Genomic DNA, 27,535 nt, shown 5'->3' with positions numbered 1-27,535 from the left:
AACTTTTCACTCCTTCACCCTCAGACCCGCTGTACATCAGGGGACATTCCATTCCGGATTCCCTGGTAGTAACCAATACAAAAAAGAGGGCAGGGGTACCACTTTCCACCAGTGAGGCCCCACCTGACAAGGAGGGCAAGCGGTTATATGCCCTTGCAAAAAGAGTTACATCCTCGGCTGCCTTTTCGGCAAGAATTGCGAACAACAATTCTTTGCTCGCTAGCTATGCGGACGCGCAGTGGGCCAAACTGCGCAAAGACGCCGAAGAAGCGCCGGAACCTTTACGTACACGCCTGCTTACAACTATTGGCGAAGGAACCCAGGTCAACCAGAGTATTGTAAAAAACTCTCTGGATGCTGCAGAAACAGCGGGACGTTCCCTGGTTCAAGGAATACTCCTAAAACGCCACGTATGGCTGCGCAACTCAGGGTTCAAACCGGAGACACAGGCGTCTTTAATAAATAAACCTGTTGAAGACTCAAACCTCTTCGGGAAAGCGGTGGATGAGGCTCTGGAGATGGCTAAAAAAGAGTTCGATACTATCAAAACTCTTGACCAAATCTCTAAGCCCTCTACCAGGCGCGGCTATGGCAACAAACGCTTTTTTCGTGGCCAACGCCAACAACAAAACCAGCAGCAACAGTACCCTGCCACCAATTTCCAGACCAATAGTGGGCAGTACAGCCAAAGAGGCCAGCGTCGGGGCAAAGGAAGAGGCCGGGGGTCCACCCCCAGAGGCTCCCAAGCCCCCAACAACACCAAGTGACGCGAAGATTCGCGTCCCCTCCCATGCAACACCGGTCGGGGGCCGGATAACATCCTTTCTTCCAGCATGGGAGGGTATAACGTCAGACCGCTGGGTACTTTCCACCGTAGCCCACGGATACTGCATCGAATTCAACAGTTCCCCAAAATACAAACCCCCGAGGGGACGTCGCATGACACCGGAACATCTTGCCATCCTTCTCCAAGAAGTACAACAACTGCTGGAAAAAGGAGCCATAGAGGTCGTACCTCTATCTCAGGTAACGGAAGGTATTTATTCAGTGTACTTCCTTGTACCCAAAAAGGATCTAACCATGCGCCCTGTATTAGATCTGCGCCCAGCGAACAAGTTTATCAAACCCCAAAAGTTTCGTATGGTGACCTTACAAGAAGTGATCCCACTGCTATCACAGGGAGATTACATGACAACATTGGACATGAAAGATGCATACTTTCATATTTTAATGTTGCCAGCGCACAGAAAATACCTCCGGTTCATGATAGAGGGCAAACACTACCAGTTCAGAGTGCTACCCTTCGGCATAGCATCAGCACCAAGGGTATTCACAAAGGTGCTGGCAGTGGCAGCGGCCCACCTGCGCAGGTTGTCCATCCCAGTTTACCCTTACCTCGACGACTGGCTCATAACAGGGGATTCTTACGAAACATGCTTCTCCAATACCCAAAAGACTGTAGACCTTTTGTTCCAGTTGGGCTTCTCCATCAACGAAAAGAAGTCCAGCCTAGACCCCAGCCAAATCAAACAATTCCTAGGGGCTCTAATTCAAACAAAGGACGGCCTCGTCTTCCCCTCCAAAGAGAGGGTCCAAAACATGCTGTTTCAGATCCCTCAATATGTGACCGATCGAGAGGTGACGGTACGCAAAGCAATGCGCTTGCTAGGCATGATGGCGTTGTGTATTTATTTGGTACCTCACGCGCGCCTGCGCATGCGCCCAATGCAAGAGTGGCTCAACAGCCAGTGGTGTCAGGCCAGCGGACTATGGGACGATCTAGTGGTGGTCTCGCAGGCCTTAGTTCTCTCGCTACGGTGGTGGACAAAAGAAAACCTGGGAAAAGGGAAACCTTTTGCCACACCCGCGGCGGAAGCCACTCTAACCACAGACGCATCCCTCACAGGATGGGGGGCTCACCTATCCCATCAGACTGCTCACGGAGTGTGGACTCCGAACGTAGCATCCAAACACATCAATCTTCTGGAGCTACTAGCGGTGTTCAAGGCGCTAAAAGCCTTCCAGGAACACCTACAAGGCAGGACAGTGATGGTCCTTACAGACAGCACCACAGCCATGTATTACATCAACAAGCAGGGGGGAGCCCACTCTCCAGGACTATCCAAACTGGCCCAAAATATATGGAAGTGGGCTCTCAAACAAAATATGTTCCTACTGTCACAACATGTACCAGGGGAACTCAATCTGCTGGCAGACAAACTCAGCAGAGATTTTCCCCTGCCCGAAGAGTACGAATGGCGACTGCACGAAGACCTAGTCTTAGACGTCTTCACGCAATGGGGATTCCCAGAAATAGACCTGTTCGCAACCCTGGAGAACTCACAGTGCCAAAGTTACGCCTCCAGGTACCCCCAAAACCAATCCAAGGGGAACGGTCTGTCGATTCAATGGTCAGGGAAATTTGTTTACGCTTTTCCCCCGACTCCCCTTCTCAACAAGGTGGTGCACAAGATGCACCAGGAACAAGTAACCATGATACTGGTGGCCCCAATGTGGGCCCGACAGCCATGGTTCGCTCACTTGATGGAGATGTCTCTATCTCCCCCAGTGAAACTCCCCTGCCCGTACAACATGCAGTCACAAGACAAGGGCAGGACTCTGCATCCATGCCCCCAGAACATGAACTTAGCAGCCTGGCTCCTGAGATCATAGAATTTGGACATCTACAGCTCCCGCAGAGATGCATGGACATCCTCAGGGAAGCCAGAAAACCTAACACTCGCCACTGCTATTCTAGCAAGTGGAAGAGATTTGTCATCTGGTGCAGAGGAAAGAGCATCAACCCGATTGACTGCTCTCCCACACATATTGTTCTATACCTGACCCATTTATTGGATTCAGGTCTAGTGTTCAATTCCATTAAAGTCCACCTAGCGGCACTTTCTGCATACACCACTTCCCAACTCAAAGTGTCGTGGTGGAAGATCCCTGTTATAAAGGCCTTCATGGAGGGAGTAAAGAGAATACACCCCCCGATATTTGACCCAGCTCCCGGATGGGACCTTAACGTGGTACTTACCAGACTCATGGGCTCACCATTTGAACCCATGCACAAAGCATCTCTTAAAGACCTCACTCTTAAGACTGCTTTTCTAATAGCTATCACCTCCATCAGGAGAGTAAGTGAACTACAGGCTCTTTCTGTTCTAGACCCCTTTGTTACAGTTCACAGAGATAAGGTGGTTCTACGCACTCACCCAAGGTTTGCTCCGAAATTTATCTAAAAATTCCACGTAAACCAGTCTATAGAACTACCAGCGTTCTTTCAAAATCCTTCCAACTTGGGGGAAAGGACTCTGCACACACTAGATGTCCGCAGAGCAGTCATGTTCTACATGGAAAGAACCAGTCCACTGAGGAAGACTAATCAGTTCTTCGTCTCGGTGGCAGCAGGAAGAGAAGGGGATGCAGTTTCAAAGTCCACTATTTCTAGATGGATTGTTCAATGCATCACTCTCTGCTATACTCTTGCTAAGAGAGAACTGCCCTTTAGGCCAAGAGCACATTCTACTCGAGGCACGGGGGCGTCCATAGCATTCATTGCAAATGTTCCCCTTGAGTCCATCTGCAAAGCGGCTACCTGGAGTTCTGTGCACACCTTTACAAAACACTACTGTCTAGATGCACACTCTAGATCTGACTCCCAGGTGGGACAGGCAGTATTAAGACATCTTTTCTCTACTGTTCCTTCTCATAACCCACCGCCAACTCCGGGTACTGCTCGCTAGTCTATGCACAGCATGTGATTCTAAGCAGATTAACAAACATCAGAAGAGAATGCATTACTTACCGTAAAAGCATTTCTGATGGTTGTATCTGCTTAGATTCACATGCGCCCACCCTTCCTCCCCGCTCGGATGGAAGGAACATAGACTTCCTTTATATCTCTCTCTTTTCTGTACTCACTCACGTCTAGAAGGCTCCCTCAGGGCAGAAAAAAACAATCTGAGGGACCTCGACGCGTGAGGGATTGTGGGTACAACGCACGTCACTATAGGGATAGTGTTTCAGACACGCCTTGTCGACGTCCCTTTTCGACTACGAAAAACAAAATGCAATACTCCGCAGTGGCCACTGGATGTCGGACCTATGCACAGCATGTGAATCTAAGCAGATACAACCATCAGAAATGCTTTTACGGTAAGTAATGCATTATCATACCTTTTGTAATCTGCATTCCTTTGTATGTATGCACCACCAAGAACTGTTCATTTTGCTGTAATCTATGTAACCAATCTAATCACATTATGCGCCCAGATGCCTTCGGGCCGGGCAGCACTATACAAATAAATAAATAAACAAACAAACAAGAAACCCACAGCGGATCCTTCTTGTCCGGCTAACTATTGCCCAATTTCCATTACTCCCTTTCTGGGCAAACTCGTGGAAAAGCTGCCCATCTCTCAGCTTAACCTTTATTCCAATTCTGTTGGCTGTCTCCATTATCACCAGTCTGGCTTCAGAGCTGCGAGAAGCACGGAAATGTGAAGATCTGCTCTCCAACCTTGACTCTTAACATTCCCTCTGTCCTCATCCTACTCGATCTCTCTTCTGCCTTCGACATGGTCAACCATACCATCCTGCTCAACAGTCTCCGTGATAACCTGGGTATCACTGATCAAGTTCTGTCCTGGCTGACCTCTTTCCTCTCTGATCGACCCTCCCAGGTCCAACGTGGGTCCTTCCTATCGTCTGTTTTTCTCTACCTGTGGTGTTCCCCAGGGGTCTAAACTCTTGCTCTGGCTTTTCAACCAATACCTGGCAACTCTCGCCCACTACATTGCCATTTTCTGCTCAAATTTCCAGTGCTACGCTGATGACACTCAACTCATTTTCCGGCTGCCCTCGGCCACCTCCTCGCCCTCTCCCATCTCGGATTGCCTAACTGCCATTCAAGATTTGTGTGCCGCCAATGACCTTTGTCTGAATGCCAGCAAGACAGAGATCCTCCTCATCGGCACACCTTCACCGTCCTTTCCCCTCACTCTCTGGCTGGCCTCCCTTGGCCCTCCTCCTACACCCACCTGCAAGGCTAAGAACCTCAGGGTCATCTTTGACTCCACACTTTCCCTCTCCGCCCATATCTCGTATGTCTCTAAAAAGTCAAACTTCCTACTGCACCTCCTCAGAGGTACTCTGCCTTTCCTCACCTTCCCCCAGAAGCTCACTGTCTCCCATGCTCTGGCTCTCTCTAGGTTGGACTATTGTAACATCCTCTTTCTAAATCTACCTGCCTGTACTCTCCGTCCCCTGCAGCTAATCCAGAACAGGACTGCGAGACTTGTCCTTGGCCTCAAGCCCTGGGATCGTATCTCTCCAGCTCTGAAATCTCTCCATTGGCTCCCAATGGATGCAAGGATTAAATTCAAAACCCTCTGCATTGTCCACAAGGCTTTCTGGGGTCTGGGTCCAAAATACCTTATCCCTCTGCAAATACCTCCCCTCTCGAGCTCTTCGCTCCTCTACCTCTAACTCCCTCAGGGTCAGTCGTTTTTCAAAGAAACGAGCTGGGGGTAGATCTCTTCGGCTGGGGCCTCCCTCTGGAACAGCCTCCCTGACACTCACCTCAAGACCTTCCTCTTTGCTTCTGCCTTCGTTCCCCCTCTCCCCTGCTGATCTGTTCTCTCTTGGCACCATGTACCTGGCCACCCCCTGTCTCCCTGTCCGCCCTCTGTCCTCCGGGCCCAGGTACCTGCTCAACCTGCCACCCTCCCTCACTGCCTCCAGGCCACCCCTGGCACTGGGGTTTGTATCTGTACCCATACAGCCCCCCCCTTTTCTTCCTGCACTTATCAGACCTACCCTGTCTGCTGCCTTAAACCCAGCACTTTCCACTTGCTGGCTGCACTACCACTGTTTGTTGCCTTTATTATTTATCTGTTTCTCCTTTGCTCCGCACTTTCCACTTCTCCCCCTTCCATGCACTTTTCCCCTCTCAAATGCACTTGCGCGTTCTCAATTTCAATGGGCCTAGTAAGATCGTTGTTTTGTTCTCCCCTGTTCCCCTCCCCTCCCCTGCCTTGTCGCACTCTGAAGCACTTGTGTATGAGCGCGATAGAAATAAAATATCAATATCTATAACATTTGGCCTTAGGGTGGGGTTGCCTGCCCTGTTGGGCTTCCCTGTTAATTTCTTTTTAATGTACTTGGGTGAACTACTGTTCCCAAGGTGTAAAGAGGGATTTTCATCCCCTTTAGATTTTATATAGTGAGCCAGCACACCCCACCTTTTTTGGAGTGCTGGGGGCATACAATGTATGGTAACATTTTTGTTACAATTACAAGTTAACTTGAATGGCTGGTGGCAGTGCAACTACTTTTCTGATGCTTGTTAATCTGCTTAGAATCACATGCTGTGCATATAGTCTGACATCCAGTGGTCACCACGGAGTATTGCATTTTGTCTTTCGAGAATCGAAAGGCGACGTTGACGTGGGCATGCCTGTAACACTATCCCTATTGTGACGTGCAGTGTACCCAAAATCCCTCACGCGTCGAGGTCCCTCAGATTGTTTCTTTCCGCCCAGCATACTGGTCGCCAGCGCAGCTTGTTCAGAGACATTGCGAATTGTCCCATCCTTTAGTCGCCCTAACCGTCCTTCCTTTCGACAGCTCAGCTGTTCTGGATCCCCGCCGAAACTTCCAATGGACCTTCGACAGACGGTGATCCAGTCTGCGCTGCCGACCACGTGGCCGGGCCTTCCAGCCGGCTTACAGAGTAGGGAGAGCGCAGTATGGGTGAACATTTCTGTACATGCCTTTCCCTTTCCTCCCTCTTTCCACTTTGGTCTTGATCACTTTCCCTATCCTCGGCTATAGAGAGTGCTTCATTTAGGTTTTGCCCCATTTGGAAGGGCAGATTTCCTTGGAGAGATAAACATTGACGGTGTGGGGAGCTTGCCTGCTTCAACAAACAGCGCACAGAGTTTGCTTGTCAGACATAGCATCCAACCACATAAACCTGTTGGAACTATTAGCAGTATTCGAAGTACTGAAAGCTTTCCAGACACAAGTGCAGGGAAAGACCATCTACTATTTGAACAAACAAGGGGGCACTCACTCTCCAGGGCTGTCCAAACTGTGCCAGAACATTTGGAAGTGGGCTCTCAAACACATGTTCCTGTGTCACAACATGTTCCAGAGGAACTCAATCTTCTGGTAGACATACTCAGCAGAGATTTCCCACTACCCATGGAGGACGAATGGTGATTACACGAAGACATTGTCTCCAACGTTTTCGCAGAATGGGGCTTCCCAGAGATTGACTTGTTCGCAACTCTGGAAAACGCCCAATGCCAAGACTATGTCTCCAGGTACCCCCTGAACCGTTCCAAGGGGAACAGACTCTGGATAACATGGTCATGGAAATTTGTTTATGCTTTCCCCCCTCCCCCAACTCCCCTTCTCAACAAGATAGTGCACAAGATGCATCAGGAACCAGTCATGATGATATTGGTGGCCCCCATGTGGGCCCGCCAATCCTGTTTCGCTCATTTGATGGACATGCCTCTATCTCCTCCAATGAAACTGCCTTGTTTGTACAACATGTTGTTGCAAGACAAAGGGGAGACTCTTCAGCCATGCCCGCAGGCATTGGACTTAGCGACTTGGCTCCTGAAGTCAGAGTCTGGGCACCTGCAACTCCCTCAGAGATGTATGGACATACTCGCGGAGGCAAGCAAACCTAACACTGGAATATTGCTATTCCAGTAAGTGGAAGCGGTTTGTCATCTGGTGCAACTCCTAAGAGCATCAACCCTATTGACTGCTCTCCCACACATATTGTTTTGTACCTGACTCATTTACTTGACTCAGACCTGGTGTTTAACTCTCTAAAGGTTCACTTAGCTGCTCTTTCAGCCTACGCTACATCACAACAGAAGGTGTTGTGGTGGAAGATACCAGTGATTAAGGCTTACATGGAGGGAGTAAAGAGAATTCACCCTCCCATTTCTAACACGGCTCCCGGATGGGACCTAAATGTTGTGTTGACTAGATTTATGGGTTCCCCTTTCGAACCCATGCATAGATCGAGTCTTAAAGATCTCACCTACAAGACTGCCTTTTTAATAGCTATTACTTCCATTGGGAGAGTAAGTGAACTACAAGCGCTCTGTTTTAGAACCCTTTGTAACAGTTCACAGACATAAGGTGGTTCTGTGCACTCTCCCTAGGTTTGCGCCTAAATTCATTTCTAAGTTCCATGTGAACCAATCCATAGAACTACAAACGTTCTTTCAAAACCCTTCAAACATGGGTGAAAGAAGCCTGCACACACTTGATGTACACAGAGGAGTCATGTTTTGCATGGAAAGAACCCGACCACTAAGAAAGACAAATCAGTTTTTCGCTTCAGTGGCAGCAGGTCAGGAAGGAGACCCAGTCTCCAAATCCACTATCTCTCGGTGGATTGTCAAATGCATTACACTCTGTTGCACTCTTGCTAAGAGAGAACTGCCCTTAGAGCCTAGAGCACATTCTACTCGAGGCACTGGGGCTTCCATAGCCATTACTTACCGTTAAAGCATTTCTGATGATTGTATCTGCTTAGATTCACATGCGCGCTCGGATGGAAGGAACATAGACGTCTTGCTACTTCTCTCTTTCTCTATTCAGTCACGATGGTCATAAGGCTCCCTCACGGCAGACCAAATACAATCAGAAGGCCCTCGACGTGTGAGGGATTTTGGGTACACTGCACGTCACAATAGGGATAGTGTTAGACACACCCATGTCGACGTCCCCTTTCGATTCTCGAAAGACAAGATGCAATACTCTGCGGTGACCACTGGATTTCAGACTATATGCACAGCATGTGAATGTAAGCAGATAACAATCATCAGAAGTGCTTTTACGGTAAGTAATGCATGTCTATTTACTTTTAGTCCTTTCTACTTGCAGGCTGTCAAATCAGCCTCCGTAATGCACAGGAGGGCTGCCATTAAACTAGAATGGTGGCTTACTTCTTTTTTCACATTTCTTGTTTGCTTGTTGTTTCCTAGGTAGTCTTCTGTCATTCTAGGTGGGAAAGGTAGCACAGCGAGTAGAGCGCTCGCTTTGACATATGTGCAGAGCCTGCCGACGCAGGTTCGAATCTCGGCAGGGCCAAACTCGGCCTTTTATCCTTCCAATGTCAATAAATGAGCACCACCCACAGTGGGGGGGTAATAAACAGCGCTCAGAGGCCTCAGGGTTCGTAACACTATATAAATTCGAATTATTATTATTAAAGACCTTGGTTGAGGTTTTGTCTTCTGCGGGAATCCTTTGTATTCCCAGCAGAGGCTCCACACCGCCTGAGAAGCGATGGAGGAGTCCAAAACTCTGCAGCCCTTTGCCTTTCACGTTGCCTGAAAGAAACAAGTTCCCACTGGGGGGTTGGGGGGATGGCTAACCTGATTGGACAGCCAGACTGCCCCTTTTTCTAAACTGCAGGGAGAGTTTGTGCTGCAGTTCCTGATAAATACTCTGTTCCTAGAAGCTGCTGACAAGTTGACCACTGGAGCTGAATCTGAAGAGAATGATAAAGAAAGAAGTTTGTCGTGATTTCCAGTGACCGGAGAGCCTGCTGTGTAACCGGAGCCTGATGCAACCCTTCCTTCCAATCGACCTGGGGGGGGTCCCAAATGCGATGATTCCTACCCAGAGGCTGGTGACATCCACTAGTCTTGAGAAGAACTGCAAAACGAGCCATCCCTCTACGTGCTGTGACATTTCTGGTCTGCAAAATGTAAATACTCGGGGACCTCGTGCCTGAGTGCAGTGCATGATTTTCTGAAGTCGAAATCCGTCCAAAACTATTCGAATCCCTGAAGTCCTTTCACCAGAGGGCAGGACCGAAAGTGTGAAGAAAATCCTACTGGCGATATTCGCTCTTCATCTGGCTCCTGTAAAGAGGCGCCAAATCCAGAGAGCCGTGAAACCATTGCTGGAAGCCTCCTCTGACGACTGCTACTGAAAGTTCCCTTCCAGTGTCCAATTCTTTAATCTCCAGACCAAAGTGTAAAGACTGGAGGGGGGTGTCTGTACTTATGCTCTGTATATGGTAGAGGAGAGGAACAGAGGATCCCCTGCCTAAATTCTCTATTCGGTAGCTATGGTCGAGCAATCAAGGCCTACCTTCTCAGGAGGTGATGCAGGCTGGTTCTGAAGTACAGTGTAGTCCCCAAGCACCCACAAAGGAATGTCCACACACTGTATCGGTTACAACACAGTCTTTATATAATTAATATTGAAGGTCACGTACACTGTCACGATAACTCGCTTTGTACTCAGAAATCAACAATGGTAAATATATACAGGTCTAAAGTGGTACCACTAACGTTATCAGATCTCATTAAAGTGCATACGGTCAGAATGACACACAGATCAAAATAAAGAGAAAACCAGCAGTAGAGAGAGGAAGGAAAACAAGATGGTTGAGCAATTGGCAGACTACTGGCCCCGTTACCTAGACACAGTTCTGTGTGGAGATCCCCACACCCTGGCAACCTGTAGAAGGATTCAAGCCCAGTCTATACATTGTTTACACTAGACTTTCCAATAGTTCTGCAACCCCAAAGTACCTTAGCATTGTAGCATTCCGCATCGGGGAATCAACGGCCCTTCTTGAGTGTCCTCCCTTTCAGACAGGAGTGACGGGTCATCGAACGTCCGACGGAGAACAGGTCGAGCTACGACGGTGAAGTGGCCGCGTCGTTCCTAGCGGTGCTCGTTGACGTCGAAGCGTAAACGTCCTGCCAGGAAGAGGCGTGTGGGGCACCTCGGTGTCGATGGTTCTGGACCACAAAGAGTTGAAGAACTGTGGCCCAGCAAGGGCATCGAGTCGTCGGCGTCTCTGTGGTCTTTGGGTGGCGGCAAACCCACCAGTGGATGCTCCTTGGCACGTCGACGGTTAGGCCTTCTCCAACAGGATACAGCAGCAATGATGCAGACGAGAGCGTCCTTGGATCAATTAAGTTCTTGGGCAACGGGAGCACAGCGGCTTCAGTCGGCGATGGCGGTCGTCGACAGTGGCAAACAGTCTGGGCGCTTCTCCTTGGAGTTCCATAGCAATCCCTGTATCGGGTCGGCAGCCTGTCGAAGGTCTGTCTACCAGGGAGCTTAGGCAAAGATCCGCTGTGCACGATGGTCCCTCGTAGCTCAGGAAGAGGGCGCCTTTCCAGGTCCTCTCTGGGTCAGTTCTTGAAACACAGCAGCTTTCAGATTGTGAAGGAGAGCAACAGCAGTTCTTCTCTTCCAGCAGGGCTTCAAGGTCAAGCTTCAGTTATTCCAGTTACTCGTCGTAGTGGACTTAAGCTTCTAAACACGATTCCTAGCAATGAGAGTTCCCCAGATATACTGTTGATCTCCCATTCATTCCGCTGGGTCACACTCAAGCATCCAATCACAACTACGGTCATTCATTCATTCATGCAGGTAGGCAGCCAATCAGACACACGGGGCATTGAGGCCATTCACTTCTCTCCAGACACTCACAACAAGTTATTTGGATTGGGACAAGTACCGAGCCATTCAACACTCCAAGCTGCATTCATACCGGTTTCGGGCAGGGCTGCCTCAACCATTGTGTCAACTACCAGATACTAGACAGCCACAACATAGAATGCATATTCGTCACACACTCCATTCGCCCAGGTCCCACCCACAGGCGTACCCACAACATACAGTCGTTGAGAAGGCTCCAGCCAGTCTGGTCGGCACTTCCCCCCACACTACCATATATGGAACTTCCACTCAACAGCCAGTCAGGGGGAAGGGACAGAGGCAGGGCTTCCCGGTACTTCGGGAAGATCAAGGTAACAGGTGATGGAAGGCAAGAGGCCATGGGGGCCATTTTGTCTCCATTTTGTTTCCATCCGGAATCTACCGATTCCAAATGACAGGGCCTGGGCAGCCCAAAATGGAGGACGCTCAGGGCACCAGGCATTTCAGAACAGAGCTGCCACCAGCCTGTACCCTGCTCTGTGGGTCACACACAGGTGCCCAAAAACATACACTAGGGGCACAGGGTTGCACCCCTACCCATGGGTGCATAAGGGTATCCCATGGGTCTGTTCACCAAACCAAAAAAGAGAGAGCTGCAACACCAGGAGTCCCACATGAATTCCTGCGCAGAAAACACGACAGAACACACGATAAAAAGCAGTAAAAGACAAGGATATGGAGGCCCTGTCCCTCCGATGCATTTCCAGCATCACAGTCGCCCCCCCCAGACTGAGGTTAGGGTGCCTAATCTCCCACGAGATAGGCACCCTCATCCAAACAGTCAACATACCTTCTGGAAAGGTCATCTGCATTATCGTGATTCTTCCCTGGTCTGTGCTCAATGGTAAAGTCTAGTCTTTGCAGACTAATGGACCACCTGAGCAGTTTCGGGTTTTCACCCTTCATCTGCATAAGCCACTTAAGGGGCTTATGATCTGTTTGGACCTTGAAGGTAGACCCGGTAAGGTAGGGTCTAAAACGCCTAAGGCTCCAAACTACACTGAAACATTCCTTTTCAACAGTAGCCCACCTAAGTTCCCTACCCTTAAATTGTCTACTGATGAATATGATCGGATGTTCTCTTCCTTTGTCATCTAACTGGGAGAAGACAGCTCCAATTCCGGTGTCGCATGCGTCAGTTTGAACGATAAAGGGCTTGCTGTAATCAGGCACACACAACACGGGAGCCCGACACAGATTTCCTTTCAAGCCATCGAAGGCCCTCGGACAGTCTTCCGTCCAATTAACCTTCCTCGGTTGTTTGGGTGAAGTCAGAGCTGTCAGGGGTGCAGCTATGGTTCCATAGTCTGCCATGAAATTGCGATAATACCCTGTGAGGCCCAAAAAGACTCTCACCTGGGGTTGAGTAGTGGGAGACTCCCGGTCATGTAATCCTGTACTTTATTAGGGAGAGGTTGGATCTGACCCCCTCCTACCTCATGACCAATATACATGACTTTCCCCTGAGCTATCTGGCACTTGGTGGCCTTGATAGTGAGGTTAGCCCTTTTTAATGCCTGCAACACTTTATCCAGATGAGTCAAATGCTCCTCCCAGGTGGAACTGTAGACGGCAATGTCATCTAAGTAGGCCACACAAAAGGCCTCCAGCCCACTGAGCGCATGGTTGACTATTCTCTGGAAAGTGGCAGGGGCGTTCTTCAACCCGAAAGGCATGACTCTGGTAGAGTCCTTCTGGTGTTGAGAACGCCGTCTTTTCCTTGGCATGGTCTGTCAGATCTATTTGCCAATAGCCTGAGGTAAGGTCGAAGGTGCTCACAAATTTGGCAGCACCTATCGTGTCCACGAGCTCATCAGCCCAGGGCAGTGGGTGCGCGTCAGTTTTGGTGATGGCATTGACTCCTCGGTAGTCCACACAGAATCTCCAATCCTTGGTACCTGTCTGGGAACTTGCCTTGGGGACAAGGACCACGGGACTGGACCAGGGACTGGTTGAGGGTTCAATAACACCCAGATCCAACATCTTGGCGACCTCAGCCTGGATGTGGTTCTTGACGGTATCTGACATACGGTAGCACCTGCTTTTGACAGGCACACTGTCGCCAGTGTCAATCTCGTGCCTACATCACAGTGTAAGGCCTGGTGTCCGTGAAAACAGAGGCATACTGCCAGAGCAGAGCCCTGCAGGCCCTCTGCTGCTCTGTTGTCAGATCGGGAGAGAGATGTACTCCCTCCACGGAGCCATCCTGAGGGTTGCTATGTAGCAAATCGGGAAGGGGCTCACTCTCATCCTCTTCTTGCCCTGAAGCTAGCAAGAGACATGAGACTTCGGCCCGACTGTGGAAAGGCTTGAGCCTGTTAACATGGAATACCTGAGGGGCTACCCCAGAGGCTCCCATGTCAACCAGATAATTGACTTCGCCCATCTTGGAGATGATCCTGAAGGGTCTGCCAAAGCCCGATGCTTGGTAGCTCCATTACGAGGACCTCCTGTCCCGGAGTCCAATCCACTTGCGATGCCTTAAGGTTGTGCCAGTACTTATTAAATTCCTGGCTGGCCTTAAGATTCGCTGTTGCTTGACCCATCATCTGTGTCATCCTCCGTCTGAGGCCTAACACATAGTCCCCCACTTGCTTGGCGGGACCTGGAGGGGTGGCCTCCCAACCTTCTCGGATCAAGGCGATGGGCCCCCTCACGGGATGTCCAAAGAGTAACTCAAAGGGGCTGAAACCAACACCCTCTTGAGGTACCTCTTGGTAAGCAAACAGCAGGCATGGCAGGAGAAGATCCCACTTCTTCCTGAAGGGCTCTTCCAAAGCGCCTAACATGCCCTTCAGAGTTTTGTTAAATCTCTCAACCAAGCCGTTGGTCTAGGGTGGTAAGAGGTGGAGAATTTGTAAGTTACTCCGCATTCTTTCCACATGGTTTTCATGTAACTTGACATGAAGTTGGATCCTCTATCAGAGACAACCTCCTTAGGGAATCCAACACGGGTGAAAATGCCCAGGAGAGCCCTGGCAACCACCTTGGCCGTAACCCTCCGAAGGGGTATAGCCTCAGGGTACCTGGTGGCATGATCTACCAAGACTAGGATGAACCAATGTCCAGCCGACGTGGGAGGGTCAAGGGGACCGACGATGTTGATGCCCACCCTCTCAAACGGTGTGCCAACCACTGGCAATGGTTGCAGTGGGGCGATGACTCTGCCTCCAGTCTTGCCAGACAACTGACAAGTTGGGCAGGTCCTGCAGTGGGACTCCACTTCTACTCCCATCCGTGGCCAGTAGAAATGAGCCGAGAGCCGCTGCTTCGTCTTCTTGGTCCCAAGATGACCAGCTAAGGGCACCTCATGCGCCAACTGTCGCAGGAAGGGCCTGTAAACCTGGGGTACCACCAACCTCTTGACGGCACCAGAATCAGGCTTAGTGGGCTCACTAACAAGGCGCTCACCCTCCCAATAAATCCAAAATGTCCTAGGAACTTCTCCTTGTGCCTGGGACAGGGCCTGTTTCCTCAGACCCTGGAGAGAGTGGCACTCTCTCTGTCCCTTACAGAAAGCCTCGCGGGAGGGTCCCCCTTCAGCCAACAAGCATTGAAGGTCGGGATGATCCTCCGGGTTAAGAGCCTCTCCCACAGGAAAGTCTTCTGGCTCGTCTCCCACAGGAGTCGAGATGGGAATTATCGCTGGATCCAGCCTGTCCGGAGCTTGGATCCCAATGGGTGCTGTCGGAACAGTGGGACAAGCAGGGGCTCCCTCTACAGGGGTGGCCTTCTTACTCCTCCTCTTCTTTTGCGCCTTGGGTTTCCCCGTCGGCAAGGGTACCGGGCTCGCAGACGGACCCTGTGTGACCTACGATCAGGTGACTGCCACAGCAGCCATGGGTAGACCATCCGTGATCATCCCCAATTCGACCAAATCGTTTCCCAACAAAATGTTCGCAGGCACGTTGTCCTGAACCAGGACCGGAAGCTTTGCTGTCTTGTCTCCAATTGTAATGTTGACTAAGGCTACAGGCGATAATTTGGGAGGCCCACCAGCTAACCTGGTGGTTCCCAGAGGAGCACCTACATAGTCCTCTGGCTTGAGCAGGGTCCTGTCCACCACTGTCATGCTTGCTCCAGTGTCTCTCAAACCAGTAGAAGGCTGGCCATTCAAGAGGACACTAATCAAAAACATACAAGTGTTTTGTGGGATAGTCGCCAGTACTTCTGCATACTGGTCCCAGGCCCCAAGGGACACTAATGAAATCTCTACGGGAGCACCGATGGTGATCCCAGTAGAGGAGGGGAGGACAGTGCCCTCCACCTCAGGTACGGAGTAGGGGTAGGTCAGGCTGGCTGCCTGGACTCCAAGTGCCTTACCCTTACACTTGGGGTCACCCCTTCGGTGGTCCAGAGCCCCACAATCCCAACAAGTGCCAGGAGTGCGGGGTACGGGACTGGAGCCACTGAGACCCTGCTTTGCAGCAGGAGGACCACTACTCTTACTACCACGCACAACAGACTTATCCTCACTAGGTTTTTGGGTCTTCGCAGAGGATGGTTTTGGTTTACCCGACTGTGACTGTTTTTGGGACTCCTCAGCTTTCTGAGAGGTCCCCTTTTCTTTGTCCTTGTCCTTCCCACTGGAGTCCTTAGGGGACACCCGGTGGGAGACCCACTTGTCAGCCAACCTAGCCAGCTTAAAGCGTTCCAAAATGTTCTGGTCAGCAACTTACTGACGCAGCTCTGGTGAACAGGCTTAGGAAAAATGCTCAAAAAACAAGAGGTGAGACAATTCAACAAACGTTTTCACTTTGTAACCATCAATCCACCCCATCATGTTCATGTGCGCAGTACTCACCCAGTCAACCCAAGACACATTCTCTCGTTTCTTAAAATCCCTGAACCGTTTAAGATATTGGGTAGGCGTTTTGCCAAACTTGGCAATTAAGGCAGACTTCATGCACTCATACTGACCCCTTTCTTCCACACTCAGATTCAGGATACAGTCATATCCAGTTTGAGGCACTCTGCTTAACAAACACTTAGCCCAATCTCTCTTATCATCATTGTGCATTGCACAAGCCATTTCAAACGCTTCAATCCATTGGAGGACATCAGAACCCTCTGCATACATACCAACCAAATCTTTCATGAACTTGGTTGCTGGGGACCTGAAACACTCAACTAGTTTCGTGAAGTCTCCACTCGAGCTTTCTCTAGCTGCATTCGCTGACATTCAGTGTCCTTGTCTTTGAGTTCAAGATCCCTATTTTTGAGTTCAAGATCTCGATTCTTGAGCTCCGCTTGCTGTGCCAACTCCTCTTTCTTAAGCTCAGCATCAATTTCCAACCTGCGATATTCAAAGGCCAACTTCATCTTTAATAACTCAAGTTCCAAGGAACTGCTGGGGTTTGGAACAGAGGCAACAGGAATGGTGGCATCCCCAGAATCAGATTCGGCGACAACCCCCGTGGGTAGAGTCCTCATTGGTTGCACCCCCCCCTTCAAGATTTTCACAATCCATCTGGTAGTCCACCAGGGCAGCTATCGGCTCAGCCCTAAATTTATCCACAAAGTCTAATTCCCTGGCTTCACAAGCACTCTGGAGAGCCTCTAAGCTCATCCGAGTCAATTTACCATTCGTAATAGATTCCATTGCTTGTAATGCAGTTATCTTGTACACGACTAAACCTTAATTTAACAAAGTGCAGATATCCTTCGTAAGTGGCACGGTTATACACTGAGTTTTAAAACCATAAGCATCCCACTGCTGCCACCAGCTGTAAAGACTGCAGGGGGGTGTCTGTACTTCTGCTCTCTATATGGTAGAGGAGAGGCACAGAGGACCCCATCCAAGATTCTCTATTCGGTAGCTATGTTCGAGCAATCATGGCCTAGCTTTTCAGGAGGTGATGCAGGCTGGTTCTTAAGTACAGTGTAGTCCTCAAGCACCCACAAAGGAATGTCCACACACTATCGGTTACAACACAGTCTTTATATAATTAATATTCAAGATCACGTACACTATCATGATAATTCACCTTGTACTCAGAAATCAACAATGGTAAATATATACAGTTCTAAAGTGGTACCACTAACGTTATCAGATCTTGTTAAAGTGCATACAGTCAGAATGAGACACAGATCAAAATAAAGAGGAAACTAGCAGTAGAGAAAGGATGGAAAGCAAGATGGTTGAGCAATTGTCAGAATACTGGCCCCGTTACCTAGACACAGTTCTGTGGAAAGATCACCCCACCTGGGCAACAAGTAGAAGAAACATACAAGCCCAGTCCATATATTGTTCACACTAGACTTTATAGTTCCGCAAACCCCAAAGTACCTTGGCGTTGTAGCATTCCGCGTCGGGGAATCGACTGCCCTTCTTGAGTCACGGGTCGTCGAAGTCCGACGGAGAACAGGTCGAGCTACGACGGTGAAGTGGCCGAGTCGTTCCTAGAGGTGCTAGTTGACGGGGAAGCGTAAACGTCCTGCCTGGCAGAGGCGTGCGGGGTACCTCGGTGTCGATAATTCTGGACCGCAAAGAGTTGAAGAACTGTGGCCCAGCAAGGGCGTCGAGTCGTCGGCGTCTTTGGGTGGCGGGAAACCCACCGATGTATGCTCCTCGGCGCGTCGACGGTCAGACCTTCTCCAACAGGATACAGCAGCGAAGATGCGGTTGATAGCGTCCTTGGATCAATGAAGTTCTTATGCAACGGAGCACGGCGGTTCCAGTTGGCGACAGCGGTCATCGACAGTGGCGGACAACAGTCCGGGCGCTTCTCCTTGGAGTTCCGCAGCAATCCCCGAATCAGGTCGGCAGCCTGTCAAAGGTCTGTCTACCAGGGAGCTTAGGCAAAGATCCGCTGTGCACGATGGTCCCTCATAGCTCGGGAAGAGGGCGCCTTACTCTGTTCTCTTTGGGTCAGTTCTTGAAGCACAGCAGCTTTCAGATTGTGAAGGAGAGCAACAGCAATTCTTCTCTTCCAGCAGGGCTTCAAGGTCAAGCTTCAGTTATTCCAGTTACTCATCGTAGTGGACTTCAGCTTCTGAACACGATTCCTAGCAGTGAGAGGTCCCCAGATATACTGTTGATCTCCTATTAATTCCGCTGGGTCACACTCTAGCATCCAATCACAACTACGGTCATTCATTCATGCAGGCAGGAAGTCAATCAGGCACACGGGGCATTCAGGCCATTCACTTCTCTCCAGACACTCGCAACAAGTTATGTGTATTGGGACAAGTACCGAGCCATTCAACACTCCAAGCTGCATTCATACTGATTTCGGGCAGGGCTGTCTCAACCATTGTGTCAACTTCCAGATACTAGACAGCCACAACATAGAATGCATATTCGTCACACACTCGATTCACCCAGGTCCCACCCACAGGCATACCCACAACATACGGTCGTTGAGAAGGCTCCAGCCAGTCTAGTCGGCACTTCCCCCACACTACCATATATGGAGCTTCCACCCAACAGCCAGTCAGGGGGAAGGGACAGAGGCAGGGCTTCCCGGGACTTCGGGAAGATCAATGTAACAGGTGATGGAAGGCAAGAGGCCTTGGGGGCCATTTTGTCTCCATCCGGAATCTACCGATTCCAAAGGGCCTGGGCATCCCAAGATGGAGGACGCTCAGGGCACGAGGTATTTCAGCATGGAGCTGCCACCAGCCCGTACCCTGCTCTGTGGGTCACACACACGTGCACAAAAACATACACTAGGGACACAGGGTTGCACCCATACCCATGGGTGCCAAAAGAGAGAGAGCTGCACCGCCAGGAGTCCCACATGAACTCCTGTGCGGAAAACACGACAGAACACACGATTAAAAGCAGTAAAGGGCAAGGATACGGGGGCCCTGTCCCTCTGATGCATTTCCAGCATCACACAAGGATCCAGGGGCCGGGTCCTGTGCTGCTGCATCCTGAAAGCATCCACCCAGAAGCTCTGCTCTTCTTTTCTCCAAAGGTACTGTGCTGGCTTGGCTAATACTTAGCTTAAGTCTCGTGTGATTCCTGTGAGGCTGAGTGGGTGATTCATGTGGTTGGGAGTTTGCCCATACCACTTACCCAGGCCTTATGCTGAAACACATATAGGGAGCCTTCTATGAAGTACCTAAACACTTTTAACTAATTCTAATGCGAATACGTACTTGTTTGAGAAGATGTCCTATGGAACTCTGACTTTCCTGCAACTGAACCCTATCCTGACCTGCCTACAGCAGGCTCCTAGGTTCCCTCTTCTGCCTCTGAGAAAAACTCATGCTATACAGTACGGTAGGACTTTAAAAGAAAAGGCTTCTGTCTTGAAAAGTATAATAGGTGTAAAAGTACTTAATTGCTAACTAAATTAGTGTGGTAATTGGATCTCACTAATACAAGTCTATAGCCAAAAGCATACCACCTGTGTGCGCGTCTCCTACTTCTACACCCTTACAACAAACACACTTTTGTGTGAGAAAACATGCCCAGTTTTAAAGTGGGGCACTTTACGGTACCCTGTCCTGTCAGCAATATGGATTTTTTAGGTCATCACATAATACATTTGAAAAAAGTCTCACTGCTGACAAAAATGAGTTGATAGCAAAAAGCGTATGGGATTAACAAAGTTAGCGAAAGAAAACAAGAAATTGATTTTCACTTTTCCAATTCCCATCTATACAAAGATGATGCATCACTTGAAATGGATTGTGGAAAGAGCAACGTACAAGGAAGTTAAAATTAGATCTCCAAGAACCTTTTGTGCATAGGCCCCAGAAGCCTGTGTGACAATCTGATTGGTTGTTTTGTGAGGCCACTAGAAGGATAGTTGGCCAAAATGAAGACCATATGGTAGAACTCTGTGAATTTAGCAGGGACTTACACCAATCTACATTCACATTGAGAATAAACTATGAACTGGACAAGTGTCCATCAGGGAGGTTGTAAATGGCTAAAAAACTGGGATTTGAGAAGAACTTGTAATGGATATAGACTTAGCAATAGTTGCTACTGTATGCTTCAAGAGGCTGTATTACCTCCTGAAATAACCATGAACTCTAGAACCAGTGCTTTTTGCAGCCCCTTCAGGCTTCAGGGATTCTACATTTTCTGTCCAGAGATAATATCCTGCAATTACTTCACACTAATGTAACTCAATTTTATGTTTCAGAAACCTGTTGGCCCTGATGATATGGGAGCAACAGCAGTTTATGAGATGGACACTGAGAAGGACAAAGATGCACAATCCATCTTCGAGCGCAGCCAGAAAGTCCAAGCGGTGAGTATGACTGTTGTTTAGGAGCCTATGAGTAATGACATCCAACTCGGCTCCTTCAACCTACATGCGTGTCACATCTTTGCACAGAGGTCCATCATGATTTCCATATTTACCCTTGTACTCGATACTATTGGACACTCTAACAAAAATTATTCAAATTAAACTTTTAGTAACCGCTCTGTAAATACTATACTGCTACTATACATTTTCGGTTTGTGCCCCATGTCCCATTCTAACCTCACCATTAGTCTTGTACACTGTACATTGGTTCTATGAGTACTTTTCCTCTGTAAAATGCATTCTATTGTACTGTATTCTATTTCTACTTTCTCCCCAAAGCCTCTTCTCCACCGGTGTTTGACAATATAGCACCCCCACTTACAACTGAGAGTGGACTATTGCTGATTTTAGGCTAACTGCATAATTTCGTATTTAGACGCTACCCCTAGTGCTTTGAACCCAATTGCCTTGTACTATTGCTGATTTTAGGCTAACTGCAGTATTTAGCATTTAGACGCTACCCCTAGTGCTTTGAACCCAATTGCCTTGTACTATTGCTGATTTTAGGCTAACTGCAGTATTTCGCATTTAGACGCTACCAACACTACCTGTGCATCTTACAGTGTGCTAGTACCCAGACATTGCTATCTTAACCACCACCCCTCCCCTGGTACCACACCTTACGTCTCACGCTAACTACCAGGCCACGACATGCGGTCGATGCCTTCTGCCAGCCTCTACCTCACCCACATAGTCCTTTTAGGAACCCTATCCTTTACTGCAGGCACCCACCCTGCCAGCATCTTTAAGACACACCACACTTACATAATCTCCAAATCACCCCTCCCTCCACCATGCTGCTCTGCTCAGACCTTCCCTCGAATCCTTACCTCAATGACCCAGCTCTGTGGCTTAAGCACTTTGCCACCAAACCTACACCAAATCTTCCATGTACATTACAACACAGGAATATCAGACTTAGATCTAAACTGCCACAACCACCCTGCACTCAGCACAGCCACACCACCATTCCACAGCCCAACCTACCAGCGCCCTCTCCAACCTAGGCTTCCAGCAGCGCATTTGTGATGCTACACACAAGGATAGAACGCTCGACAAGTTAGCTGACCTTAATTGTAACGCCAATGTCATCTCTAACACTGCTTGCGCCTGGTCTGACCATCATGTCATTACCTTCCTCCTGCCAGCCACCAACCCTCAGCCCACACCCACCATAGCCCCCGCCATACCCACAAGAAATAAAAAGGGACATTACCAGGGAGAAACTGCTTCCTCTCATCCTCCCTTACCTGAACACCTTTGCCTTGCAGCACAAGGACAAGGACCCTACCGTCTTAGTAGACGCCTTTTAACAGCGCGATGATCAAAGCCATCAAGAGCATAGCCCCGCTAAAAACCCGCAAAGCCAAACAGTCCCACCTGAACTCCTGGTTCACCCGCAGCTTAACGTTCTGCGCAAAGAAAAGCGCAAGGCTGAAGCACTATGGAAAAGTCATCCCAGCTCAGCCAATAAAGCCTCCCTCCTGATCACCTCACTCAATTATAAGGAAGCCATACTTCAAGCCAAAAAAGAGACGTATAACGCACGCATATCCCAAGCAGAATCCAACACAAGAGAATTATTCAAAATTCTCAAAGAATTAGAATCCCTCTCACCTGCCCCTGACGTGTGCACCAAAGACAGCACCTGGTGCAACAATTTACTAAATGCACTTCTCAACAAAATAACCACTCTGCAATCCAAAATCAACGCCAAGCAAAACTCCCTCCACACTCCTCTATTTAGCAATACCTTGCCACCTAAAATAACCACCCCTGATTCTCCTGTGCCGTTCAGCTTCACACCGCTCACCGCCCTTGAGGTTGAAAAAATCAACTGCAACCTAAAACCCTCCAATTGCCAAGGGGACGCCTGTCCAGCTCCAATCATTAAGGAATCAGCCCATGACCTCGCTCCTTTCATTACTACATTTATCAACTCCTCATTTCAGTCGGGAGTGGTCCCCAACAACTTGAAGGATGCGTGGGTCATCCCTCTTCTAAAAAAAACCAACCTTAGATCCCGAGGTCCCAACCAACTACAGGCCCATCACGACGGTCCCATTTCTGCTAAAAATCTTAGATAGAGCAGCGTATCTTCAGATACAGAATTACTTGGAAACTAAAAATGTTCTAGGCACTAGACAATCCGGCTTTAGACCTAATCATGGTACGGAGACTGCCCTACTAGATCTCAAAACCCACATTGAGGACCTTAAAGACAAAGGTAAACTAGCCCTGCTACTACTACTAGACTTATCTGCTGCCTTCGACTTGGTCAACCACCAAATCCTCTGTCATCTGAAAACTGCAGCCCACTTCTCCGACAGTGCCACTAACTGGATTAAATCATTCCTGGATAACGGACACATGAGGGTTTTCTCCCCAACCTCCTCTGCCGACCCTGCGCCAGCCCCTTGCGGGGTCCCCCAAGGATCGTGCGTATCCCCCACCCTCTACAATGTTTTCACTAAACCCCTGTTCGATGTGCTTGACTATCTGGGTTTCACCTACACTAATTATGCCGATGACACCCAGATACTCATCCCCATCACGGGCGATTACACAGTAGACTCGAAATCCTTAAATGACATATACCATGTCATACAAACCTGGATAGCACAACGTGAGCTCTGTCTAAATGACGATAAAACAGAGCTCCTCATCTTAGGTACACAGCAAAGACTTAACAAGCTGAACCCCATGTTCGGCTCCTTTAATATCGACAGTAATTCCATAAAAGTCTCCAAAGATACCAAAACTCTAGGAATCTACCTTGACTCCACTCTCTCCCTCCACAGACAAACTAATGCAGTCGCTGCCGCCTCTGCTTACACCTGCAAGCTGATCACTGCTTGTCGCCCTTTTCTCTCCACTCATAACTGCACATTCCTTGCTAGGACTTTGGTCATGTCCAAGCTGGACTATTGTAATGCACAATACCAAGGCACCAATCAACGTAACCTAGACAAACTCCAGATTATACAAAATAACGCCATCAGAGCAGCCCTCAATATCCCTAGATCAGCCCACACCTCGGAAACTAGGAAGAACCTTTAATGGCTGTCAGTCCCCCAAAGGATCTCACTGAAATCGCTTGCCTTGACCTACAAATGCATGAATAACCAGGCCCAATCTATCTCTCCACACGGTTCACGCAGTACACCCCATCTCGATCTCTAAGGTCTACCCTTAGCCAGAGCCTACTGATCCCCAGATACAAGCTCCAAACAGCCGGCGGGTCCAGTTTCCCAGTCCCGGCAGCCAAACTGTGGAACTCTGTCCCTCTTACTATCAGAAACCTGCCTTCCCTGAACTCATTCAAATACAAAGCCAAACTCTGGCTAGTCACCTCAGACGACCAACCTTCACTCTGAATACTTGATTACCTATGTATTTCTGTCTATACCTCTAACATGCTCTGATTACTCTGTTCAATTCAAATGTTTACTTGTAATGTCATATTGTTATGTAACCACTGCCTCTAAGATATGCGCCCGGTAGCCTCCGGGCCTGGGTTTGCGCTATACAAATAAAATAAATACAAATACAACTCCTGGTTTAAGCCCAGCAGGGTAAAATATATTTCAATTAAGATGTGGCTGCTTTCTTTAGGTGGCCAACACTGATCTAATGCCCCGTAATTTTACAGCCCCACCCCACAATTCTGCTGCAGAAACCTTATCAAAACTCTAATGTATTTAAATAATTGAATTAAAGGTGAAATCACAATAAAGGAGATCTCCTGCTCTATGCAGAGAAAGTAACCACAATGTTACACATTTACAGACAGCTGGTCTACAAAAATGAAAAGTACCTGCTTCTTTTACACAAGCACTCATTTCCTTGATTACTTCTGTATACACATTGAGGTCAGAATAACTAACCAAAACATTCCAATTATAACCTTACTGGCCATTGATTTTAAATGTGCTACATAGCAATCAAGTAGGCAGATTGGTCGTAATAGGATATTTCAAACAACTTTTTTTTTTTTGTTTTACTTTCTCCAAATGCTAACACCTTTTAAACCGCACATAAAGTTAATCTTGCATATAATACGTAGGACTTTTGTTTTCCCCAATATTACCAACAAATGCTATTATCAAGAAACTGTTGCATGCCACCCCTTTTCCTCTCTAAATATGGTGCTGACGTTGGCTAATGTGTGTCATTTAAGAAAGCTCCATAGTGAGTTGTATCGGACAACGTACGGGTTTTAGGTTAGAAAAGCTGTCTCCTCACCCATGAAGAACTCGCAGTTTCAGCTAACCCACCCCTACTGGAGAGAATGATCTTCCGATTGTATTGAATACCCTTCCACTTTTGGCTCACATATGAATCTCGATGTGCAATTTCAGAATGAGGAGTTGCATGGAATTTACATTTGTACTATATATTTAATGCAAATCAAAATGACTCATTTAAACTTGCTCTTATCTTAAATTCTTTATTAATTGGCTGTGGCCCTCACAGAATACACATTATCAAACATATCTTTGTATCTTTGTTGGGCTCTGCTATGGTCTTCATGTCACAGCCCAATATTAACAGTTTCTGTGAAACACCTTGGATACAATTTAAAGAGATTATGATCTTTAAAGAGCAGTGTGCTGCATGCACACAATTGCAATCTAGATCATTTTCACACAACTCTGAAATGTATATTGGATTGAGTTGACCTCTCACTTAATTTTACATGCAGTAAGATTGCACTTTTATTTTCCATTTAAATCAGTACATTTTGTAGCAAACTACCACCCTTTCTGGGACTTAACAAGAAAAATAAAAACAGTGACTAGAGAGACCATATAATCTCATGTAGGGAATTATTCTACTCCCTTTTGAGAACATGCTTTGTTTTATGAACAGCCTGAGCACTTTAAATTGGCAATCTTAGTTACAAGGGCCTCTCTAGGTCTGCTTCCATGAAGGCAGGACTGACACAGATTCTCCCTTTTGCAGGTTCCCTTGTGGGTATAACTCATCCCCTGGAACTGCTTCTGCAGCCCTTAAATTGGTCTCTCTCTGAATCAGCCACCCATCCCAGGTGCTGTCCTTTCCTACAACCTTTCCAAAGTCAGAATGCTCTACTCTGTGCTCACACTATTTGAAAGTGTCCACAATTCCCATGCATTTGGCATAATTATGTAACATATGTGATTGTCTGGTTTTCCAATGGCCTGCCTCATAGTTAGATACGTCTATTAAATACACCGCCCCCCCCCTCATCATCATTGGGTGATAATTATTATATTTTGAAATGAGCAAAGAAGAAGGCTTATTTCACTCCCACATTACTGAATGCCATTTCATTTTTCTTCCATAATTCATGGTATCAATATGGCAATTTAATGAAATGAGGATTTTTGGAATCTGTAGACGCACGCCTAGGTATGCAATATGACTACTTGGCCTATTGCTTCTTAGAGTTATGAAATTTCTCATTTTAATTATTTCAGTTAATGTCTAGAATTCAAATTGTGTGTCAAGTTGAAGAGGAGTGTCTGATCTTTCAAAAGCATCAATTTTCATGTTCCTAGGTCTTATAGTTCCCGTCGTATGAGTAATATTCGATTCTGCATATGATGTAATTGGTGAATGACATGTGCTATTTTAAAACGAGACCAATGTAAATGATTGGACATGCCCTATAATCAGGCCTCGGCACAATAGTTATGTGTAAACAACTTTGTGAGGCCTTTATTAATGATTGATGATGCATTTTTTGACAGGCCCCATTGTGTTGTTGCATTAGCTTCCGGCTGGCCAGTTTCATTACGTGGTAAAGTTCAAAAGTGACACTTTTAATGGAAGGATTTGAATTTGTGGGTGGGTTGTAAAATGGAGCATCTGTCCACTTTAGATATTAATCTTCTGTGAAGCCCAGAGATCTACTTTTCTTTATATGGCAGTTTGCTTTGATAAGGATAATGCGAGAATCGGAAATAAGGAGACAGACATAGGAGTATTTTGTTTACTTTGTACACCTTTATTCAAAGTAAAAGATATGGGGGGGGATTGAGGAAATGCCTTGCTCGCCTCAACACTAAGAGGGGTTTCCGTGTCTCAACAAATCTAATTGAGGTCTCTGTCAGGATGTCAAAAATGTGAGTCCTGCATCCAAAAACCTAATCTGTCCCTCACACGCTAAACATAACAAAACATATAACGGGGGAAATGTCTCTAAGGTGGTCCTCTGCAGCCTTTGTCTTTAGTTTCAAAAGAAAGCTTTTATGAAAAAATAGAGTGCACCAAAATAACTTTTCTAACACTAAACGCTGCATTCCAAAATTAAAGTTCCATGTTAAGGGAAGGGTTGCCTTCCTTTCCCTAGTCTCATCACTTTATTTCCTTTTGTGTAGTGTTAGTTGCACTCCACAGTCTTGATTTACTCTTCTACCAGTTTGCTATGAGCCTGTTCTTTGTGTTCCACATTGGCTCACAACCTTGGTTTACTCTCTTGCCAAGTTCTATGTGCCTGCTTCCCTCGTCTAGTATACCGGGTTCTCAAACTTGGCAAGTATGTATTGCTCTTCAACATATGCCTGATGCCACTAATCAAGCTCATTAAAAAAACACGGCCTCACATGCTACAACTACGCTGATGACACATAGAAGGTCTACAAAATACAAGATACACAGGAAGGAAACACAACCCTGGAAGACTGCCTACAAGAACACTACAGCTGGATGAGTACCAACAGCCTCAAACTCAACCCAGACGAAACAGAAATGATTATCATATCCAAAAG

General features: G+C 47.8%; 1 protein-coding gene across 1 annotated transcript in view; it reads left to right on the top strand.

The window, feature by feature from the left end:
• Positions 1-27,535, top strand: part of LOC138521351 (E3 ubiquitin-protein ligase RNF113A-like) — a 300,379-nt gene that overhangs the window by 91,648 nt on the left and 181,196 nt on the right. The window contains exon 4 of the mRNA XM_069634120.1: positions 20,613-20,720. Coding sequence (XP_069490221.1) covers positions 20,613-20,720 — 108 coding nt within the window. The remainder of the gene's footprint in view (positions 1-20,612; positions 20,721-27,535) is intronic.

Source organism: Ambystoma mexicanum, chromosome 13 (assembly GCF_040938575.1).
Source record: "Ambystoma mexicanum isolate Mex_15411 chromosome 13, UKY_AmexF1_1, whole genome shotgun sequence".
Taxonomy (NCBI): Eukaryota; Metazoa; Chordata; class Amphibia; order Caudata; family Ambystomatidae; genus Ambystoma; species Ambystoma mexicanum.
Note: the sequence above shows the minus strand (reverse complement) of the source record. Positions and strands in the feature narration are given on the sequence as shown.